The sequence below is a fragment of the Arachis hypogaea genome, chromosome 17 (genome assembly GCF_003086295.3).
Source record: "Arachis hypogaea cultivar Tifrunner chromosome 17, arahy.Tifrunner.gnm2.J5K5, whole genome shotgun sequence".
Lineage (NCBI taxonomy): Eukaryota > Viridiplantae > Streptophyta > Magnoliopsida > Fabales > Fabaceae > Arachis > Arachis hypogaea.
In genome coordinates, this window is record NC_092052.1 from 45,679,218 (window position 1) to 45,700,095 (window position 20,878).

The 20,878-nt window shown below is 34.7% G+C and overlaps 2 protein-coding genes across 32 annotated transcripts; both read right to left on the minus strand.

Annotated features, from left to right (window-relative positions):
• Positions 1–7,107: 7,107 nt before the first annotated feature.
• LOC112764456 (transcription initiation factor TFIID subunit 6b) lies at positions 7,108–12,326 on the minus strand. 30 transcript variants are annotated; one of them, XR_011875208.1, is made up of 8 exons: positions 11,733–12,323; positions 11,218–11,460; positions 9,141–9,215; positions 8,778–8,825; positions 8,623–8,675; positions 8,172–8,297; positions 7,935–8,046; positions 7,108–7,532 (listed from the first exon to the last, which is right to left on the minus strand). XR_011875208.1 is itself a non-coding variant. In XM_072222805.1 (7 exons), exons 2-6 carry the CDS (start codon positions 11,260–11,262, stop codon positions 7,947–7,949), a joined length of 372 nt encoding a protein of 123 aa, XP_072078906.1. In that variant the 5' UTR covers positions 11,263–11,274; positions 11,733–12,323; the 3' UTR covers positions 7,108–7,532; positions 7,935–7,946. The 30 variants fall into 30 exon arrangements, 10 of the variants coding, with proteins under 10 accessions (XP_072078906.1, XP_072078903.1, XP_072078904.1 ...); XR_011875202.1 differs by having other exon boundaries at positions 8,595–8,675; XR_011875203.1 differs by having other exon boundaries at positions 7,108–7,546; positions 8,595–8,675.
• Positions 12,327–16,715: 4,389 nt separating this feature from the next.
• Positions 16,716–18,906, minus strand: LOC112765927 (uncharacterized). 2 transcript variants are annotated; one of them, XM_025811796.3, is made up of 5 exons: positions 18,731–18,906; positions 18,454–18,604; positions 18,149–18,217; positions 17,917–18,069; positions 16,716–17,820 (listed from the first exon to the last, which is right to left on the minus strand). In XM_025811796.3, exons 2-5 carry the CDS (start codon positions 18,556–18,558, stop codon positions 17,818–17,820), a joined length of 330 nt encoding a protein of 109 aa, XP_025667581.1. In that variant the 5' UTR covers positions 18,559–18,604; positions 18,731–18,906; the 3' UTR covers positions 16,716–17,817. The 2 variants fall into 2 exon arrangements, with proteins under 2 accessions (XP_025667581.1, XP_025667580.1); XM_025811795.2 differs by having other exon boundaries at positions 16,716–18,069; positions 18,731–18,892.
• Between the last annotated feature and the right edge of the window lie 1,972 nt (positions 18,907–20,878).

Below are 20,878 nucleotides of genomic sequence, written 5' to 3' on the forward strand. Positions count from 1 at the left end.
TCATTCAAGTAATACCTCAGGTGAGTGAGAGTCGATCTCACGAGGATTGTTGGACTGAGCAAGCAATAGTTATCCTGTTGGACTTAGTAAGGCAGACAGTAAAGATGGTTGTTGTTGAAAATGCATAAAACAAGATAACAAAGAAACGCAATAAAAAGGTTGATGTAAAATCAATATAAGAAAATAGTTAAGGTCTCGGAGATGCTTACCTTTCTGGATTAAAACTTCTTACTAACTATTTTAACAATGAGTGATTCATTCTATGGCAAACTGTAAGTGATTAAACTCTAATTCCTTAGCAATTTAATCTCCTCTGATCCTCATCAAATGCCATGGTCAGTGGTCATTCAATTCAAATTGGAGGGTGAAGTTTAGAAAACTTGTTTATAACACAAAGGCCCTAATCACCCCAGATCCTAGCTAAACAGATGTTCCCATGTCCCCAATGAGTTGTGGATTAGCCGTCTAGGAGGTGTGTTCTCAAGCTGTAGTTCAGGCGACATTTGTCAGAGTATCACAAGAACTCATGTAGAAAAAGGGGTCATACTTCCGTTCCATCCTATTTCATTAGATTAAGAACGAGACACACCATATAATTGAATCAAACATATATTAAAATAGAAAAGTAATAATATTAATCCATAGAAATAAATAGAGCTCCTAACCTTAACCAGCAGGTTTAGTTGCTCATAACTTTACAAAGAAAAAATAGGTTTCTAAAAAGAAGCGGAAGGAAGAAGATTTTTATGATACTAAACATAATTGATCTTCTCCTTTAAATACTAACCTAATAATAAATGCTAAAATCTAAAAGATATTATTTTAAAATAAAAATTACAAAGATAAGATAAGATAAGCCTAAGAGGTTCTAAATCCACTTTGGAGGCCCAATAGCATGTGAAACAAGCTGCTTGCTGGCGTTCAGCGCTAGGATTGGGTGTTGAACGCCAGAGAAGGGGAGTGTGTTCTAGTTCCATGCTCCCTTTTTGGAGTTGAATGCCAGGTTGGACTTTCAGCGCCCAGGGGGAGCTGTTAGAATTTTCCTTTCTTGCTCCAGGCTTCTCCAAACTGCTCTGAATTTCACCTAAAACCATAAAAACACAAGAAAAATTCAAAGTAGCATCCAAAGGTAAATTTTGCACTAAAATATAACAACACTTAATAAAATCTAACTAAAAATAATATAAAAATAACTAGAAAAGGGTATAAGATGCTCACGCATCATTGCCTTTGACATTGGTATTTCCCTCAAGCTTTTTAAGAATAGTGCGCCTTTATGCATTTCTCTAGGTGTCGAAGGCATAGTGGGGTCGAACAAGGTACCTCCATTTGTGTCGATGATTGAATCGACAAATCAATCTGGGTTAATGTTGCCCCTACATATGGTTGCATTAACATTAACAAAATTTCTTGTTGAGGTAGTTATGATGTCACGAGTCCCGATATCATCAATCCCAAATAGGGAGGATTGGACATCACATTTTGATATAAGTACGGGTTATATCCTTGTACAAAACTTTGTGGATTTATTTTAACAATTGGGTTTGACTGAACATTTGTATATACCACAGGAATAGGTGAATTAGTCAAAGATGACAAATATTGAGGTAACCCATTCATAGGCCAAGTAGTCGGTTATACTTCGAATACACTAGGAGAAGCCACCAAAGCCTCAGTTTTGCTATTAATATGTCTAGTCGGGCTTCTAGCAAAAGTCATAGGTACTTGTATCGATTCAATGACCTATCATTGTGGATATAGTACTATGGTTGTGGATATAGTACTATCGTTTCAGTGACCTATGGTTGTAGATATAGAAAATGAGTAATTTTAAAATTTTTAGAGAATACTGACTTAATTAAAGAACCTTATGATTCTTTTTTTCATAAGATATTTAGTGAAGGATGAGGGAATAGTGCAAAGATAATTTGATTTATTTATGTTTATAATAAAAAGAATGATGAAAAGATAAATCGGCATAAGTGATTATGGGAAGGTCACGAGAGGGTAACGATAGTATGATTATGGCGTCGAAGGATAAATGTTAATAATTCATGGGCTTTGTATGTGAATGATTGTGTGGGACGCCCGTAAATATGGAATGGCTTTCAGGAGAAAGGGACACATGCTTCAGCTGGAGAAACAGTGCCTCCAAGTACTTGCAGAGGTCATGTTCAACATACTTCAGCTGGAGACCAGCTTCTGCAAGAAGTAGAAACTTGCAGAGGTTATATCACTGGAATGCCTTATCCGACTTGCGAGTTGGATTGCGTCGGGTGCGGGTCGAAACCGACAAATGAGCTCTGAAAGAAGGTTACTGTCAGTTAGGAATTTCATCAAAATAATTCCGTTGAAGTATATATCCAAACCAACGAACAACCCTCAATCAAAGTTTAATTTGTTTGTCACAAGTGCAAACCAATAAAAATATCGAGAGTATTAGATCTCGGGTCGTCTTTCAAAGGAATTGCAATGAGGTATGCATGTTATCGGTTATGAGGTTCAAGGGGGGTGGTTTGCAAATAAGAAGACAAGAATTTAAATGACAAGAAAAATAGATGACAAGAAAGTAAATTAGACAACTAAAGATAACAATTACTAAAGAGGCATTCATGGCAAGGATTGAGAATCAAGGTTTTCTATCCTAGTGATTAATCATAACACAGTAATTATCAAGAGCTAATCCTATTTCATTATCTCTAACATCGGGAGAAAGTCAAATAAGCCTAGTTAATCCCAATCCATAAGTAATGTTAATGGAACCAAGATAAACTAATCACTCTAGATCACTAATCTAAATTGGGTATTAATAACTCAAGATTGCCTAATTTCTCTTTCCAAGCCAAGAATGCTCAAAATCTACTCTATAACCCAACCAAGCATTTTGTCAAACAGTTGGAAGGCATAAATGGAAAGCATGGTAAAAGGGGCAAGAATAGTAAAATCTACTACTACTAATTGCAAGAAAATAACAATAATAACTCATTTAAATGATAAGAAACATAAAAAGACATCAATTGCATTAAATGAAAATTAAAATTAACAAGAGTTCATACAACTAAAAGGTAGCTCAAATGAGAAATTAACAAGAAGAACTAAGAAATTAAAGCAAAAGAACAAGGAAAAGTAAAAGAAACTAGATGAAAACAAGAATTAAAGCTTGAATCTAAGAGAGTTTAACCTAAATCTATCCTAATTCTAGAGAGAAGAGGGAGCTTTTCTCTCTAGAAAACTATCCTAAAACATGTTTCTAACCTAATCTAATTGTTCCCCCCTGTTCCCTCTTGAATTCTACATCAAATAGCTTCAGAAATGTGTTGGATTTGGGCATGGATGGCTCAGAAATCGCCCCCAGCGTGTTTCATTAATAAGGTCCGTGCTGCTTGTCACGCAAACGCATGGGTCACGCGTACGTGTTGCTTGGCAAAATTTCTTGTCATGTGTACGCGTGGGCCACGTACACGCGTCACCATGAATTCTGCAAATCCTCATTTCTTCATGAATTCTCCATTTTTTGCATATTTTTTTTTCATATTTTCAACCCAATATTTGCCTTATAAACCTGAAATCACTCAACAAACATATCAATGCATCAAATGGAATTAAAGTGAATTAAATTTGATAAATTAAGGGCCTAAAAAGCATGTGTTTACTCTTAAACACAAATTAGGAAAAATTTACAAAACCATGCTATTTCATTAAATAAATGCGAGATAAGTTGAAAAAATCCTCTAAATTCAACACAAGATAAACCCTAAAATTGGAGTTTATCAACCTCTCCTCACTTAAACCAAGCATGTCCTCATGCTAAACCAAGAAAGAGACAAGGGATTAATTCAATGCAAAATAGCTAGATGCACTCTATCTAAATGCAATCTATCTAAATGCATGCAACTACTTGGTCAAATTAAATCAATTCCCATGAAAGCATGTATGAACATAAGGGCTAAAGCAATAGCAATCACATCAAATCCAAAATTGAATTGGGTTATTGAAAGGAGTTTATAACTTGCAAGAAAAGAAATAATAGCCGGTGGAAACATAGAATTTGAGCAATCGAACTCTCACTGGATGTGTATCCGCTCTAGTCGCTCAAGTGTATAGGGTTGATTCACTCAATTCTCCTCTAATCATGTTTTCTAAGATTTGTTTTTCATCTAACAATCAATAATTATTCAATGCATGTATGCAAATATCATGAGGACTTATCCATAGGTTGTAATAGGGCTAGGGTAAAGGTAAGGATGCATATGGTCAAGTGAGCTTGAAATTTGAATCTTTGATTAACCTAAGCTTTCACCAAACACGTATAACAACCTATACAATTCTAATACAACACCTAGCTACCCATAATTCTTACTTTTTTCACACACTCATGCATTCTTTTCAATCACAACACATATGCGTTATTATTATTATTATTATTATTATTATTATTATTATTATTATTATTATTATTATTATTATTATTATTATTATTATTATTATTATTGATGAACTTTCTTTTGGGACATTTTGTCCCCTTTTTATTACTTCTTTTTCTTTTCCTTTTTTTCCCTTTTTTTTTCTTTTATTTTTCATTTTTTTCAATAAAATATATACAAAAGTGTCAATGCATATGGTTTAAACATTCAATGCATGAGTATGTACCCAATTCTCAAGATTTTCAAAAAATTACAAAATACACTTTTATCTCACCCAATGTTCCCAAACTTCCATACTTAAAATGATATACACTCTCACTAGCCTAAGTGAAAAACAATAAATGTCCTTTGTTTTAAAATGATATACTTAAATCCCCCGTTATGTGTTCTTAGCTCAAAAACATGTTCCACAATATATAATTCAAGCAAGTTCAATGAAAAAATTTTTTTACTCAAATCAATTGGGGTGCCTTATAGATAAATTTCTTGGAAAATTTTATTATTTTGACTAAGCTTATTATATATATGCAATACCAAAAAAATGCAATAAACTAAAAAAAATGCAACTAAGAATTCTAAATGACATAGTAATAATAGAAAAATTAAAATGTGAAAGTGTTGAGATTAGAACTTTTCACCCAAAAATGGCCGATTCGGTCGGACGACCTCTTTACACTTAAAAGTTTGCACCGTCCTCGGTGCATTCAAAGATGAGCAAGGGGGTACGGCGACTACATGGGTTGCCACCTTCAGCTGGTGGATCAACCAGCTACTGCATGTTCTTTCTCCTGCTTCCCTTGTTACTTATGGTGAATCATCCATGAAAAATAGAAAATAACGCCGTAAGATGAGAAAATGCAAAAGCAAGGAAGCGTAGATTGTTGGAATGAGGTAAAAATCACTAGAATAAAGTGTGTCAATTAATGTGACATTAAGGAAAAATAGTGTGTGAGTTCTAAGTTGCATGCAGTTTAGAACACACACACTGGTAGGAAAAGCTATGTCACAAGTATACAAAAGAAAGCATACACTTCACTCATTCTAGTGTGCTTGAAATACTTCAAAGAAAACTTGTAGGTTAAGACAAATAAACAAGCAATAAAGAAGCATGAAATTACTCAAGCCAATAATCGAGCAATTGTGAAGTGGATATTGAATGGACATTGGTTGATGTGTAAGAGATTTCAATGCAACAGAGAAAATATAGAACTCACACACCAATCAATGATATATATTGAATTTTGTTGTTTGCATCACCTAATTGACATAAAGTGGGATACATGGTTGCTATGCAACTTAGGAAAATCGAGATAGAAGTTAAAATCCATCACATAGCAAGCATGGTCCACAAAGCTTAAAAAGCTCAAAAATATGTCAATAGGTAAGCTTACCATCCACATTCTCAATGAACTAAATAAAGATCAATCATAAACCAGCATCACCAAACAAAAAAAGTATTGACAATACACAATTGCCTAACAATAAATAGTTAATTCAAATTACATGGTGGCCAAAACATGCAATTTAAAAGATTTAGAGTGCTTTGAAGGTAATTCATATGTATTTGGTATTCAAAAGATATTAAGCATGAAGAATTCAAAATCAAGTAACAAAGTATAACCTCAACAAAGAAATCCAATAATGAATATCAACAACAATGATGATGCTAAAATAGCATCCTATCAGTAATCAATAGCAATTAACAGCAAGAATCCAATACTTACCACCAAAATAGAAAATTAAACTAACTAACTAACTAACTAAAGAAAATGGTGGTGGTAGATGATAGCTGGAGAGGGGAAGAAGAGAAGAGAAGAGAAAAGAAGAAAAGAAATGGAAAGAAGAGAAGAGAAGAGATGTGTGAAACAGGGATACTCCACGCGTAAGTGTGGAATGGGCGAAGGGGGTCTGACGCGTATGCGTCTGGCAGGTGTACGCATGGAAGGGAAAAATAGAGGGTGACGCGTACGCGTCGAGCATGTGTACACATGGGACAAAATTGTCCTAAATGCACAGTGTCTGTACGCTTTGCGTAGAACTCTCCGTTTGGAGTTATGCAGCAGCAGCACTCACGCACCATTCCCGCATGGTGGTTTTTCGGGGGTCACGCGTACGCGTCAGGCACGCGCACTACAAAAAATTATGATAAAAACGGCAATTTTTTTTGGTATTTACGGCGGTTTGAACCGCCATTATTACCAAGAATGGCGGTTTCGTTAAGTGACGTAATTCTGGGCGCCATTCTGGTTATTACGGCGGTTTTCTGAAAACCGCCACAATTCCCTATCCAAAAACCGCCGTTTTATTACCCTGACAGAGTGGCATTTTGATTGGTTAAAATGGCGGTTCAAACCGCCGTTATTTCCAAGGTTAAAATGGTGGTTTTTGGATAGGTTAAAACGGCAGTTTGAACCGCCATTATTACCCTGACAAAGTGGCGTTTTAGTTGGTTAAAACGGCATTTTTGAACCGCCATTTTTAGACTGACAATAGCATTTTGGTTGGTTAAAATGGCATTTTTGAACCGCCGTTTTACACTGACAGCGACATTTTTTATCGTTTAAAAAAATAATTTTTACCGTCATTTTTATCGCGTTAAATAAATAATTTTGTGATTAAAATTTCACAATAGCAAAAAATCATAATCCATAAATGAAATATTATATAACTCATAAATAAAATATTAATATAATATATAATTTTTTATTATTAAAAATCAAAAGTAATAACTCCTATACAAAACCTTGTCTTACTAAACTTACCAAAATACAAGCATTGCAATAAACACTAATCAGTCAAATCTACCATCCAGTTTCCTAAACTATGTTAATATCTAATAATGTATTTAAACCATCTAATAAGTGCTGTTTTTACTACTTAGAATATGAATATACAAGACAAGTAGCTTAGCTAAGTGATAATGAATAAGATTTGGAGGCCAAAAATTTCCTCCTTTTGTAATTAACTTTAAAACAAGCCTGTCTTAGTTTCTTGGTCTCTTGTGTGAGTTTCATCCTGGTAACTTGCTCCAACATCTTTGTTTCTTGCTCCAACACTCCATTTTCATTATCCAAACTCATCTCTTACAAAAATTTTTAGGAACCACTCCTGTCAGGGAATTTCTATCAAGCCGGCTATTAGAAATTGAAATTATAACAAAGAAAAGATGTCGTTAGAAATAATATATATCTAGTCAAATAATATAAAGAGAAAAAATAAAATTAGATTGGTAGACCTGTCGCATTTTCTTTTTACCTACAATACATTTGTTCATTATCTTCTATCAAGAAGAAAATATTTTCCATTATCAGCTCTGCAATTACCCCCCTTTAGTTTGTATTTCTTTCAAGAATTAAAAATTGAAAAGTTAAAATGAGAGGAAACCAAAGCATACAAGATGCATCGAAGGTATGCACACAAAGTAATTTATCAAATTCATCCATTTAAGAAAGGACATGCATTATTTTGAAACACTAGTATAAATCTCATTGCAGCAAAGTGAAGTCATACTTGATATAGCAATCATGGCTTTTCCATTGGGTCTAGAAGAAGCACGTGTTGGAGGAGAGAGCAAATTGCTGAAGATTTTGGCCCTTTCATGCATACATTGTCCAACAGCACACTGAAAGGTTTATGACCAAGGGAATTAGCTAAAGAGAAGTTTCTGGGAAACAAATATATTAATGCATACCAAAAACAAGGTATATATATATTGCTTCTGATATATATTAAAACATTGAAACTCACCAACAAGGCCCCATATACTTGCCATGCTTCCTGCCTCTTTGTTTCATTTCTCTGTTTCTCTGGTTGCATTTCCGGCTCAAGGAGAAGCAAATATGGCTCAAGGTTTGGAAGTATAAACAAGCGAATCTATTCAAAGCGAAGAAGAATTATACAATCATAGTATTACCTTTAATTAAGTAAATTGATCACAATAGGCTACTTCCTAACCATCACATTAAAAACTTAAATAGTATTTCAAAAAAATTATAAGAAAATTATAATAATTACCTCTTTTAAATAATAATTTTGTAGCAGTCACAGTAGATTTGTGAGGGCGATTCCCAGGTTATTATTTTTCTTTAGTTTTTTTTTTTTAATTTACAAGCACCACCCAAAATAGTAAACTAACTTAAGCTAAAAATTTTCACATTAAACTAAACTCACTTATAATAAAAATTTACAGTTAACAAACCCTCTAGAATATGCTTCTAGAAGATCAAACACAAGGAATGGCTGTGCACTAACCTGAAACATTCAAGTGAGATATGTTTAAGTTTATAAATAAAAACTAAGGAAATAAAGAATAATAATAATAGTTTTTTAAATAATAAAAACCTATGTACATACGTAATATTTAAGATCATAATTCAAAGGGTCATTGAGAAAGTATTGGAACTGCAAAGCATAAGACAAAGTGATTATGAACTAATTATAGGGGCACAAATGAGAATATAAACAATGATTAATAAACAATGCCAAAATCAGTAACATAGGCACAAAATGAGAATATAAAAAAATACACAAATCATGTCAATTATATCTGCTAAAGAGATGGGCACAAAACAACTTAATGAAAAATTATAGTATTCTCATTCGGTGGCCATAGATCAACGAGCTAAGAAAACTTTACAACCAATTTTCAGGGAAAAATTTCAAATTAGTAGAATGCAAACATTAACTTGTATGGAAGTGCAATTCTAGAACATTAACTTCACTGTGGCACTCAGAGTCCTCAGTTTCTTGTCTTTTTCACTTCAAACTTTGGTTTGGGTTGCCCGAAATTCTCTGCACCATTGCCAAAGCAAACAGATGAAGATAACCATTTAAGTCTTTTCATCTTTTAAGTATATATATCCCCCTCTTCATTTGGATTTTCTAACAAATTCAAATCTTAATAAAAAAATGACAGTTAATTTTATTTATGTTCAGATTGTATTGAAAAGATATTTCATATAAAGAAAAATAATAATTGAATACTTCTGATAAATCATGAACCTACCAGATAGATGACAAAATTAGAGTTTGGTGTGATAATTTGAAGTTGATTATGGTAAGTAACATAGGACATAAGAAACAGAAAAAAAGGGGGCCAAGATTTTCTGATAGGCAGAAGCAATAGTGAAGTCAAGAGTTTGGTGTGATAATTTGAAGTTGATTATAGTCTTAGAATACTATTATAGTGAAGTTGTAATAGACCTAATTAAGGCCACAACAAACTTCAAAAGCAGATTCCAAAGCTAAGAATAATAAAATAAGATAGAAATAAAGAAATCTGCTTTAGTGAAGTTGTAACCTCGATGAAGAGAGGGGTATGTATGACCAAGTCACCCTGTTATGCGACCAACTCTGCCGCATCAGAAGATTTTATATTATATTATATTACATAAAAGAGTCAGAGTTTGGATTTGAAAGGCAGTGATGCAGAGAAAACAAACACTAATCGGAGTCTTGTGCTTTGGAGCAACACCAATTTAGATACACGTTATTAATTGAATCAAGATTATAAAAAACCAAATATTACTGTGAGTTTAGGAAAACATAATCCAAGATAAGTGGGCATGATGAAAAGCGGTGAAGGCTGCTGTGGATGGCAGCAACATTCTTTTTCTTTTCTTTTTCTACAATCTACTATCTATCAACTTACATGCCAATTTTAAGGAACATCCAACTCAAGCTGAAAGTTGAAACTGCTCAAAATCAATTTAGTTTTGGAAAACTATAATAGTCTTATTTCAAGTCATCTATTGACAACATTGGTTACTCTTAAAAAAGTAGTTAAGTTGGCTTCTTGTTTTTGTTGACACACTCTTACTCTTCCACACTTGTAGAAGGTGTGGTCCAACACCTACACCTACAAACTTCATTGAACCAGATCAAATCTAATCTAATTTGATCAAATATCTTTGGATTAATAGTAATCAATCCAAATTACAACGCTGAGCTGACTACAAAGAACCATGAGTTTCTCATGGCCAAAAGTAGAGAATAATTAAAGTAGTGAACAAGCTTTAATTTCACTGAAAAAAAAACACAATCACTGTACATACACATGAGCTGCATCAATATATATAATAGCTTCTAAAACCACTTATGAAATTACTCAAAAAGAGGTTCTCAAGATATATTATGAAGAATTGAAACTAAATACCGCTTATACTACTTATAAATAATGTACAGTCCCAGTTTAACAAGAATAAAATAAATTCATGGACTTTGAACTTTGAACAAGCTAGGAAAGATGTTGCTATGAATAGTAAATAATATTCTCACTAGTAAATAATATTCTTAATAGAAAAGCCAAATTCAGTAGAGTTGTTTTCAAAACAGAAACGCGTTGCCTTTAATCATAGCTCCCTCATCTCTTCTAAAACCTCAAACTTATGAAATATCCAATTAAACATATCATTCAACCATAAAAAATGCAAATCATATACAAATCATGATTAATTTTTTACACATTATAATGAAAGCTTAATATACAAAAATGTTGTCATAATCAGAAGAGTAAGAGCAGGAAGCAGTGGAAGAGTAAAGACTTAAGAGGGATCTTGAAGATTTGTAAAGTCATCCTCCTGCACTTTCAAATTATAGTGCAGCTTGAATATTTCAACTATAAGAATATTAAAGTTTTTTTCCTATTATTGTTTGAAAATTTATAGACTCGAATTATGCAAAATAGTGTTAGTTGGGGAATAATATCAATTAATGTAAATTCAAAACATACACAATAGTTTTAGTTGGGGAATAATATCAAACAGATGAAATGCAGGGAAAGAAGAGAGCTTACAAGGATGTTGAGTTTTCCTTGGAATTCAGAACACACAGAGTCCATAAGCTTCTCCCTCTGATGAGGAACAAAGACATTGCAAACAGAGTTAGTAACCTCAAAACCAGAATCATTTCATTAGATGAGAGACTTAGTGAGCTCAGCTTCGTTCCTTGCACATGCGTGCACTCTTGCTCCAAACCCAATCAGTTCCTCCACAATGCCGTGACTTGTTTTGAAGAGAAAGTAAAGTGTTGTGTTGTACTAATTTCGGACAAATGATGCAGATTATGAGATCATTCAGTTTAATAGAATAGATTAGGTCTCAAACTAAATAAAATCAGAAGCAAAAAAATAACAACAGAACAGAAAATACAGCAGTAACAAGCTAACAACAACAACATCACAAAAGATCAATGAAAATTAAAATACACAAAAAGAACCAGCATTCTTTGTTTCTTCCTACTAGAGTATGAACTAGATCTAAAAGGATGAAGAGGAAGGAAAAAATCAAAGAAGAAGATTAAGTAGATTACCTATTAGAAGTGACAGAGATGGTGAAACCAAATTGAAGAAGCTTGCTGAAGGCAGCAACAACGGCGTTGCTTGCCGAGGTGAGGAGGTGAGCCAGATTGAAAATCAGATCATAGAAGGCAGCGACAATGGTGTTGCTTGCGATGGTGCAGAGATGAATGATGGCAATGAGATGAGCGGCGACAAATCTTCATATCGAAGCCAAATCATTGAAGCTTGATGAAAAGGACAACGGTGTTTCTTGCAATGGCGAGGGGATGAACGATGGTGATGAGACGAACGTTGAAAAATCTTCAGATCAAAGCCAAATCGTAGAAGCTCGCTGAAGGCAGCAACAACGGCGTTGCTTGCAGCAGCGAGGAGATGAGCTGCAACAAAGTGATGAGTGATAGCGAGGAGTTGAATGACAAATCAGGAAGATGAACAATGGCAAGAAATTAGGGTTCGTCATTGACACTCATCCTCATTTTCTCATATGCAACAATACTAATTACACTCTCATATGCAACATCGCTCAAGTTAAAAAAGGGAAAAAAAATTCTATGGCGGTTTGAAACGCCACAATCAACAAAGCTGCCACAAAAATCATTAGCATTATGGCATAAGTTGGCGCTGCTGTAATTAACAAACATAATGGCAGTTTTTTTGACCCTCCATAAAATTAGTGCCATTTTTACCAATATTTTTTGTAGTGGCGCACGTGTGAGAAGCTGGAATCTTGGGGGTCACACGTACGCGTGGGTCATGCGTACGCATGGCTGGCTGCTCTATTTTTTCAAAAATTCTCAAGTTCTAGCACCAAACCAAGCATTCCAAACACCAAAACTGTCAACTAAACACCACCAGACCTTATTTTAACATACTAGACTGCTAAATAAACCAAATAAACAAAACTAAACATGAAATTAAACTTATTTTAACATGCAACTAAGCAATATATACAAGATTATAGAAAGAAGAAAAGTACCTAACAATGGCAATTCAATTCATCGATTGATTATATATACAAGAGAATGGAAAGAATTTACCATGGTGGGGTGTCTTCCACCTAGTACTTTTATTTTAAGTCCTTAAGTTGGACCATTGATGGGGTGCTTGTCAAGGTGGCTTGTACTTGAATTCATCCTTGAATCCCCACCAATGTTTACATTTCCAATATCCATCGGGATCCCAAATTATGCGCACAAAGCTTCCAAGCAAAATTAAACAAGTGACAAGACCCCAAAGTTATTGATTGATGAAGTAGATTCTGAGGTCCCAAACCTTGTTTTTGCACCTGTCTTCTTGTTGACTACCATAGTTCAATCTGAGTGACAAGACTTGTGAATTCTCATTTGAGCACCAAACTCTCCTAGATCCTCTCAGTTGAGTACTACACTACCCTTTGCACTTAAATCTGGATAACTCAACCATAGGGAACCTTGTATTGTGGTGCCGACCACTAACTAACTCTTTCTTGCTTCCCATTCCATAAAAAGCTCTAAGTTGACCATCCGTTTCAAGCAAACCATATTCAAGTGGGAAAGTAAAGCTCAAGGATAAGAATTTTACCCACTTGAATGTTGTAATGGATGATAGTGACTTAGGAAGGGATGATTCCAATGGTCTTGCAAGTTCCACTCCCTTGTACTCTTCATTGACTACCTCCACCTCTTGATAAGCATCTTCCATGTCCACTTCTTGACAAGATTCTTCACATTCAATCACTTCCTCACCAACCTCTTCTAACTCTTCTCCATCCTTCATGTCACAACTTGGAGGTAATGTAGAATTTATCTCAACATCAACCTCAATTTCAGTGGGAGAAGACTCTTCAAACTCAAAAGGATCATGTGTTGGTGTGGAATCATCATCAAGATGCGGATTTGTTGCTTGCTCACTTTCTTCCAATTCTTCGTCATTCACCATATGCCTTGGAGGTTGCGCACCATCCTTAACATCACTTTTAAACTCAATGGAAGAAGGTTCAATTGGATCTTCGAGGTGATTTGTTAGTGAGAACAAGAACTCGTCAATGATTGAGTCCAATTCTTGATCAACCTCTCTTAATTCTTCAATCGCTCCTTTCGGTTCAATTATCTCAACTTTCTCCTCTTGTTGCAATTCTTGCTTCAACCTATCTTCTTTGCCTTGAAGCTCCAAATTCACTTCCTCACTATGCTCTTTGGTTAATCCTCCACATTTGTCAATGGGAGTACTTTGATCGCATGAACGTAGGGAGAATAAGTGGTGAACGGCTTTGGTTATGGTGGCCATAGTAGTTTTTAACCCATTTAGCTTCTTTTGATCTTCTTCTTCTTGCTTTTGAAGATGAGAATATAGATCTTTTTGTTCTTGCATTAGGGGTTTGAGCAATTTGTCTAATGAGGGTGGTGGTGGAAAAGAGGGTTCATTGTTTGGAGGAGAGGCGTCATAGTTGGAAGGTGGTTCATATTAGTGAAAGTCTTGAGGTGGTGTATAAGGAAGTGGTGGTTCTTGGGAGTATTGGTGTTGGAATGGTAGTGGTTCTAAGTATGTCTCATATGGTTGTTGGTACGGTGGGTATGGGTTAGGATCATATGGAGGTGAATGGTGATATGGGGCTTGTGAGTAGGGTTGTTAAAAGCTATGTTGAGGAGGGGGTTATAGGTATATGGTGTTTGTGGTTTACAACCACAATGAGGTTCACCACATCCACTAGATTGGTATGCATTAGGAGTTGGATTGCACCCATTAGAAACCGGAGGAGGTTGTTGCCACGAATGTTCAAAATCTACTCTAAAGCCCAACCAAGCATTTTATCAAACACTTGGAAGGCATAAAAGGAAAGTATAGTAAAAGGGACAAGAATAGTAAAATCTACTACTACCAATTGTAAAAAAATAACAATAATAACTCAATTAAACAAGAAGAAACATAAAAAGACATCAATTGCATTAAATGAAAATTAAAATTAACAAGAGTTCATACAACTAAAAAGTAGCTCAAATGAGAAATTAACAAGAAGAACTAAGAAAATTAAAACAAAAGAACAAGGAAAAGTAAAAGAAACTAGATGAAAACAAGAATTAAAGCTTGACTCTAAGAGAGTTTAACCTAAATCTACCCTAATTCTAGAGAGAAAAGGGAGCTTCTCTCTCTAGAAAACTACCCTAAAACATGTTTCTAACTTAATCTAATTGCTCCCCTCCCCCCTGTTCCCTCTTGAATTCTGCATCAAATAGCTTTAGAAATGAGTTGGGTTTGGCCCTGGATGGCTCAGAAATCGCCCCCAGCGTGTTTCATTAATGAGGTCACGTGCTGCTTGTCATGCGTACGCGTCGCTTGGCGAATTTGTGGTCACGCGTACGCGTGGTCCACGTACACGCGTCGCCATGAATTCTGCAAATCCTCATTTCTTCATAATTCTCTATTTTTTGCATGTTTTTTCTTCATTTCTTCAACCCAATATTTGCCTTCTAAACCTGAAATCACTTAACAAACATATCAAGGCATTGAATGGAATTAAAGTGAATTAAATTTGACAAATTAAGGGCCTAAATAGTACGTTTTTACTCTTAACACAAATTAGGAGAAATTCACAAAACCATGCTATTTCATTGAATAAATGTGAGATAAGTTGATAAAATCCTCTAAATTCAACACACGAGAAACCCTAAAATTGGGGTTTATCAAGCTCCTTACATGCGATAGGACTAGGCATGTATCATCCTTATTTGCATATTTTGTATTTGGTTCGGTGTTGTGAATTATTTGTGATTGCTTGAGTGGGTTTGTGATTTTCATTGCTTGTTAATTTGAGCTTCTATGACTAGTTATTGTTCTAGCTCCCTGTGTCAGGCTGCGAATGTCTGAACTGTGATAATAAGAATTTAATTATCTACCTCAAACCCTATTAAGAACTCCCCAGTTCTTACCCCTTATTTCCACACCTTTCAGCTAGAGGTGCGAATGTTTAGTACAGAGCTATAGGAGCATAGAAGAGTATGTTTACAGGTTGAGTTATTAGAATTTATTTTTTCCTCGCCTTGTTAATTAGAGTTTTATTCGGAGTAGGTTTTGTAATTGATTTTGTATGTGCTATTATAATGTATTATTAACATTAAGTACATGAAAAAGTGTTATTTGTTCTTATTAGAAAAGTTTTCAAGTTTTTTCTAAAACTATCAGTAGACTTACGCGTAAAGGCTCATACCCTATTACTAAATATGCGAGAGACATTGTAATACCCCACTATCAGAGTGACGCACCCGGAAGCGTGACATTCTAATAGTAAGGGTGGTACAGCTCCTCCCTCCGCGTCTCCTTCTCTTTCGCACACTACATGAAATTACCAGAATAGCGACCGATTTAGCAACCAATTTAGGTGGTTGCTAAAACCATGGTCGCTAACCAGAAAATAACGACCAACTTCGATCGCTAAATTTTAGCGACCGATTTGTTAATAAGGCCACCAAACCCTCACCAAAGAGTATCAGTCGCTAAATCGGTCGCTAACAAAATCGGTCGCTAAATGGGGACCAAATTTTCCATGCTAAATTGGTCTCTGAATAAATTGGTCGCTAAATAGCGACCGACTTTTCAGTCGCTAAATCGGTAGCTAGTTTGTGACCAGTGTTTCGGTCTCTAATTCGCAACTGATATTTCGGTCGCTAAATCAGTCGCTAATTTGCGACCGACATTTCAGTCTCTAATTCAGTCGTTAAGTGTGGACCTGTATTTTAGCAACCAACATTTCAGTCGCTAAATCGGTCGCTAATCAGCAACCAAGCATTTTAGTGACCAAATTTCCATAACTGATCCTAATTTTTTAATTACCAACTTTTTACAAAACTTTTACACTTAGGCCATCAAATATTGAAAAACCATCAACACAAAACCTACACCTTAACACATAAAAGTAAACAATACTTAAACAATAATCAAAATCACATGACACACTTAAACAATAACCAAAATAACTCATCTTAACATAAAGGCAACAATAAAAAAAGTTGGACGAATCATTCCTTTTAATTTAATTATTAATTAATATTAAAATAAAACTATACTGTCTTACAACTTGCATTGCTAGAATAGTAGAGAAGAAACTCTAATAAATAATTATAATTACTTTAAAACATGATGCTAATAATAATGTAATTTTACATTTTTACTATTGAGTGTCGATGAGATCAAGGCTTTGTAGGTTTATATGCAATTCTCCACTTTCAAGTGCCCACAGTTTACTTAAATACTATCATCTTTCAGCATCTCCCTTTATTCCATTATATTATTCTTTTCTTCACAACTTCATCAGTGCCTCCTTCAAGATCAAATCAACCTTTAGCTTGAGAAACGTATATGCTGGAAGTTTTGCAGCTCTGGTTTTTGGGGCTGGCTATGTTGGTTTAAAGGCCAACTCTTCAAATCTTTATACTACTGTTACTAACATTGAATGGTGCAAGAAAAAGAACATAGTCTCCAATGATTCCAAAACTCACTGCATAATGAAATCTGTGTAGATCTCTGAAGAGAAGATGCCAAGCAAACACTAGTTCCTATACTTTTAATTTTGTATTAACAAATTATTACAATAACTTAGTTTTCCAAAGACATATACTTGTCTACACATACCACATTGTAATAAGAAACTAATTAATTAGTAGTAACAAAGACATATACTTAGTTTTCTTTAGATAACGAGAATACTATATACATTTATATATATTTAATAAGTAAATGCGAGAAAAAAGTCTGCCTATCTAGAAAAGAAACTTATAGAAGACTTATTGTGCTGATCACCACCTATAAAATTGTGCAAGCAATGTCAATTGCTGAGTTTTCTTCAAAACAACATATGCAACTCTGGAATTACAATGTTCTATGGCACACAAAATCTTGAAAAACAATAAGAGCATACCCCATATACAGATTGCTCGACATAACCAGTTGTAGATATTACCTCCCATTTTTCAGTAAGGAAGTTCTTAGAGAACCATTAACCATATATTCAGTTACTGTTGCCACAGAACCTCCTGGGCTATCAAGGACAACACTATAGAGTGCCACCACATTTGGGTGGTGCAAGTCAGCAAGCTTGATTGCCTCATTCTAGAAGTCAGCTCTTTACTGTATAAACAGATAATCAATGTAAACCATTTCATTAGTCATGGAAAAAGGGCAGGGGAAAAGGGAACTCAAAAACATTATCAATGAAAAGTAAACCATTCGCTCTTGCTCTGAAGGCTTTCTTGCAAAACACCTATCAGTAATCCGCTTGATTACAACATCAGTGCCTCTCCATTTTCCATGATACACAGTCCCAAATGTACGAGATCCTAATTCTATAAGCTTTTCAAGGTCACAGTTCTTTATTACCTACAAAGGTTCCAATTAGAAGGTGTTAGGTAAGCTGAATTGGCATAGAAAATGAAATATAACCAATAAGATAATCAACCTGCAATCCTCCAACATCTGATGCTGGAAAGCCAAAATTTGTCATTTCTGGTTGCTTGCTCTTGATGCTCTATAGAGGAAAAAAATATATGTTTATATTATAATCATAATAATACTAATAAATAAGCAATGGGGAACAGGCGGAGAAAGTAATTTATTCTAGAGACAATTTCTACAGCTAAGGCATTGAATCTAGGATAGTAAAACAAACAAAAAGAAATCGTAAAATATAGGAATTTCAAAAGCACAATTTGACTACAAGATCCTAAACATCTATAATCAAAGGAACACAAAAACAACACTTACAATGTAAGAGAGATCAACATCAGGATCGATGCTAGCATCATCAAGCTCCTCCTCGTGGTTCAGGAATGAGCATGCCTCTCCCTCTTCAAGTTCAGACTCCTCCATTTTGCTCCTTCTACCACCGCCAAACCCTAACCCCTTCCTCGCATCCCTAATTTCCACAAAATTATCGAAAAATAAAATTAAAGTCAGATCTGGACGATGATGAGACAATCTGCGAACTCAGACAACACCAACGCCGCTGAGATCTCAAAGATGAAGGTGACGGCACCGAGACCTCAGAAGACGACGGCGACGAGACCTCAGGAAACGGTGCTGCAATCAGAAGATGATGAAGAAGGCGTTGCGACGAAGAAGACGGTGTTGTGCTTCCGGTGGGTAACTATATCATTGTTTGTAGAAGATGAGAATAGTGTGGGTGAATTGAGTTAGGGTTTGCGATGGTATTTTAATAACTATATTATTTTAATTAGTGCCCTATTTAGCGATCATTATCTTAGCGACCGAATTAGTGACCAAACAAATTTTTATCTTATTTCTTTATCGGTTACAAAATTGGTCGCTAAATTAAAAAATAGCGACCGATTTTTTGACCAAGAATCCAAACACGTTACTTCTCTTGTTTTGGTTGCTAATTCGGTCTCTAAATTAAAAAATAGTGACCGATTTAGCCACCAACTTTATTCTGGTTGTGTAATAAACTTATCGGTCACAAATTCGGTTGCTATTAGTGACCGATTTTGGTGGCCACTAAAATCGGTCGCTATCTTAACAATTAACAACGGATTTAGTGACCATTGCCTTAGCGACCGAATTAGCGACCAAATAAATCATCACCCTATTTTTCTATCGGTTGCAAAATTGGTCGCTAAATTAGAAAATAGTGACCAATTTTGTGACCAAGAATCCAAAGATGTTACTTCTCTTGTTCTAGTTGTTAATTCGGTCACTAAATTAAAAAATTACAACCGATTTAGTGACCAACTTTATTTTAGTTGTGTAATAAATTTCGCTAATTCAGTTGCTATTAGTGACCGATTTTGTGGGTCGCTAAAATCGGTCACTGAATATAATTTAGCGACCGATTTTTTTCTAATCCTAAAAATTCTATATCGATCGCTAAATCAGTCGCTATTAGCAACCAAATTTTTCGGTCACTAAAATCGGTCGCTATTCTGATAATTTCTTGTAGTGGCACGGCTCTTTGGCGACGGCAAGAACGGTGGCGCGAGCTCCATCTCATTCTCTCTCCTCCGTGAACTCTCTTTCTTCTTCCGTGGGTTGAAGTTGACGACGGCGGCTCCCTCTCTTCTTCCCTTTTCCTCCCTCGGTTCTCTCTTCCCACACGGTGTGAGTAGCCGTGGGTGTGTGGGCGTTGTGTTGAGTGAGGGGAGTGACGGCTAGGATTAGAGGAGAGTGGTGTGTGTTAAAATTAGGGTTATGGTAGTATAAGTTAGGGTTTGTTTTGGGAATTTTTGGTAGTTTAGTAATTTTAATAAAATTAGGGGTAATAAATTAATTGAAAATCAATTTTAATTCAACAAGAAATATATATAAATATATTATTTGTTCATCAATTTACAAATTATTTTTAAATAAATACTCAAATTCAAAAATTATAGATAATATAATTAATTTTTTTCATAAAAATTAAAGTATTAAATTCTCAAAATCTCAATTATTTAAATCAAACCATATAAAGTTTTTAGCGACCGATTTTTTTCTAATCCTAAAAATTCTATATCGATCGCTAAATCAGTCGCTATTAGCAACCAAATTTTTCGGTCACTAAAATCGGTCGCTATTCTGATAATTTCTTGTAGTGGCACGGCTCTTTGGCGACGGCAAGAACGGTGGCGCGAGCTCCATCTCATTCTCTCTCCTCCGTGAACTCTCTTTCTTCTTCCGTGGGTTGAAGTTGACGACGGCGGCTCCCTCTCTTCTTCCCTTTTCCTCCCTCGGTTCTCTCTTCCCACACGGTGTGAGTAGCCGTGGGTGTGTGGGCGTTGTGTTGAGTGAGGGGAGTGACGGCTAGGATTAGAGGAGAGTGGTGTGTGTTAAAATTAGGGTTATGGTAGTATAAGTTAGGGTTTGTTTTGGAAATTTTTGGTAGTTTAGTAATTTTAATAAAATTAGGGGTAATAAATTAATTGAAAATCAATTTTAATTCAACAAGAAATATATATAAATATATTATTTGTTCATCAATTTACAAATTATTTTTAAATAAATACTCAAATTCAAAAATTATAGATAATATAATTAATTTTTTTCATAAAAATTAAAGTATTAAATTCTCAAAATCTCAATTATTTAAATCAAACCATATAAAGTTTTTATTATTTTTAAAATTACTAAATTTTATAATTTAAATATAAAAATTATCTAATAATTATAAAATTAGATAAAAATTTTAATTTAATTA

Bases quoted from the DNA above. Each gene is read 5' to 3' on its own strand.
- LOC112765927 (XM_025811795.2), bottom strand. From the start codon at position 18,558: ATGGAGGAGTCTGAACTTGAAGAGGGAGAGGCATGCTCATTCCTGAAC. The intron at 18,218-18,453 runs GTAAGTGTTGTT...TTTCCTCTATAG, and splicing joins ATGTTGATCTCTCTTACATT to AGCATCAAGAGCAAGCAACC. The intron at 18,070-18,148 runs GTTGATTATCTT...GAACCTTTGTAG, and splicing joins CAGATGTTGGAGGATTGCAG to GTAATAAAGAACTGTGACCT.
- LOC112764456 (XM_072222805.1), bottom strand. From the start codon at position 11,262: ATGGACTCTGTGTGTTCTGAATTCCAAGGAAAACTCAACATCCTT. The intron at 8,826-11,217 runs GTAAGCTCTCTT...TATGCTTTGCAG, and splicing joins AAGGAAAACTCAACATCCTT to TTCCAATACTTTCTCAATGA. The intron at 8,047-8,171 runs GTGAGTTTCAAT...TAAACCTTTCAG, and splicing joins AAGTATATGGGGCCTTGTTG to TGTGCTGTTGGACAATGTAT.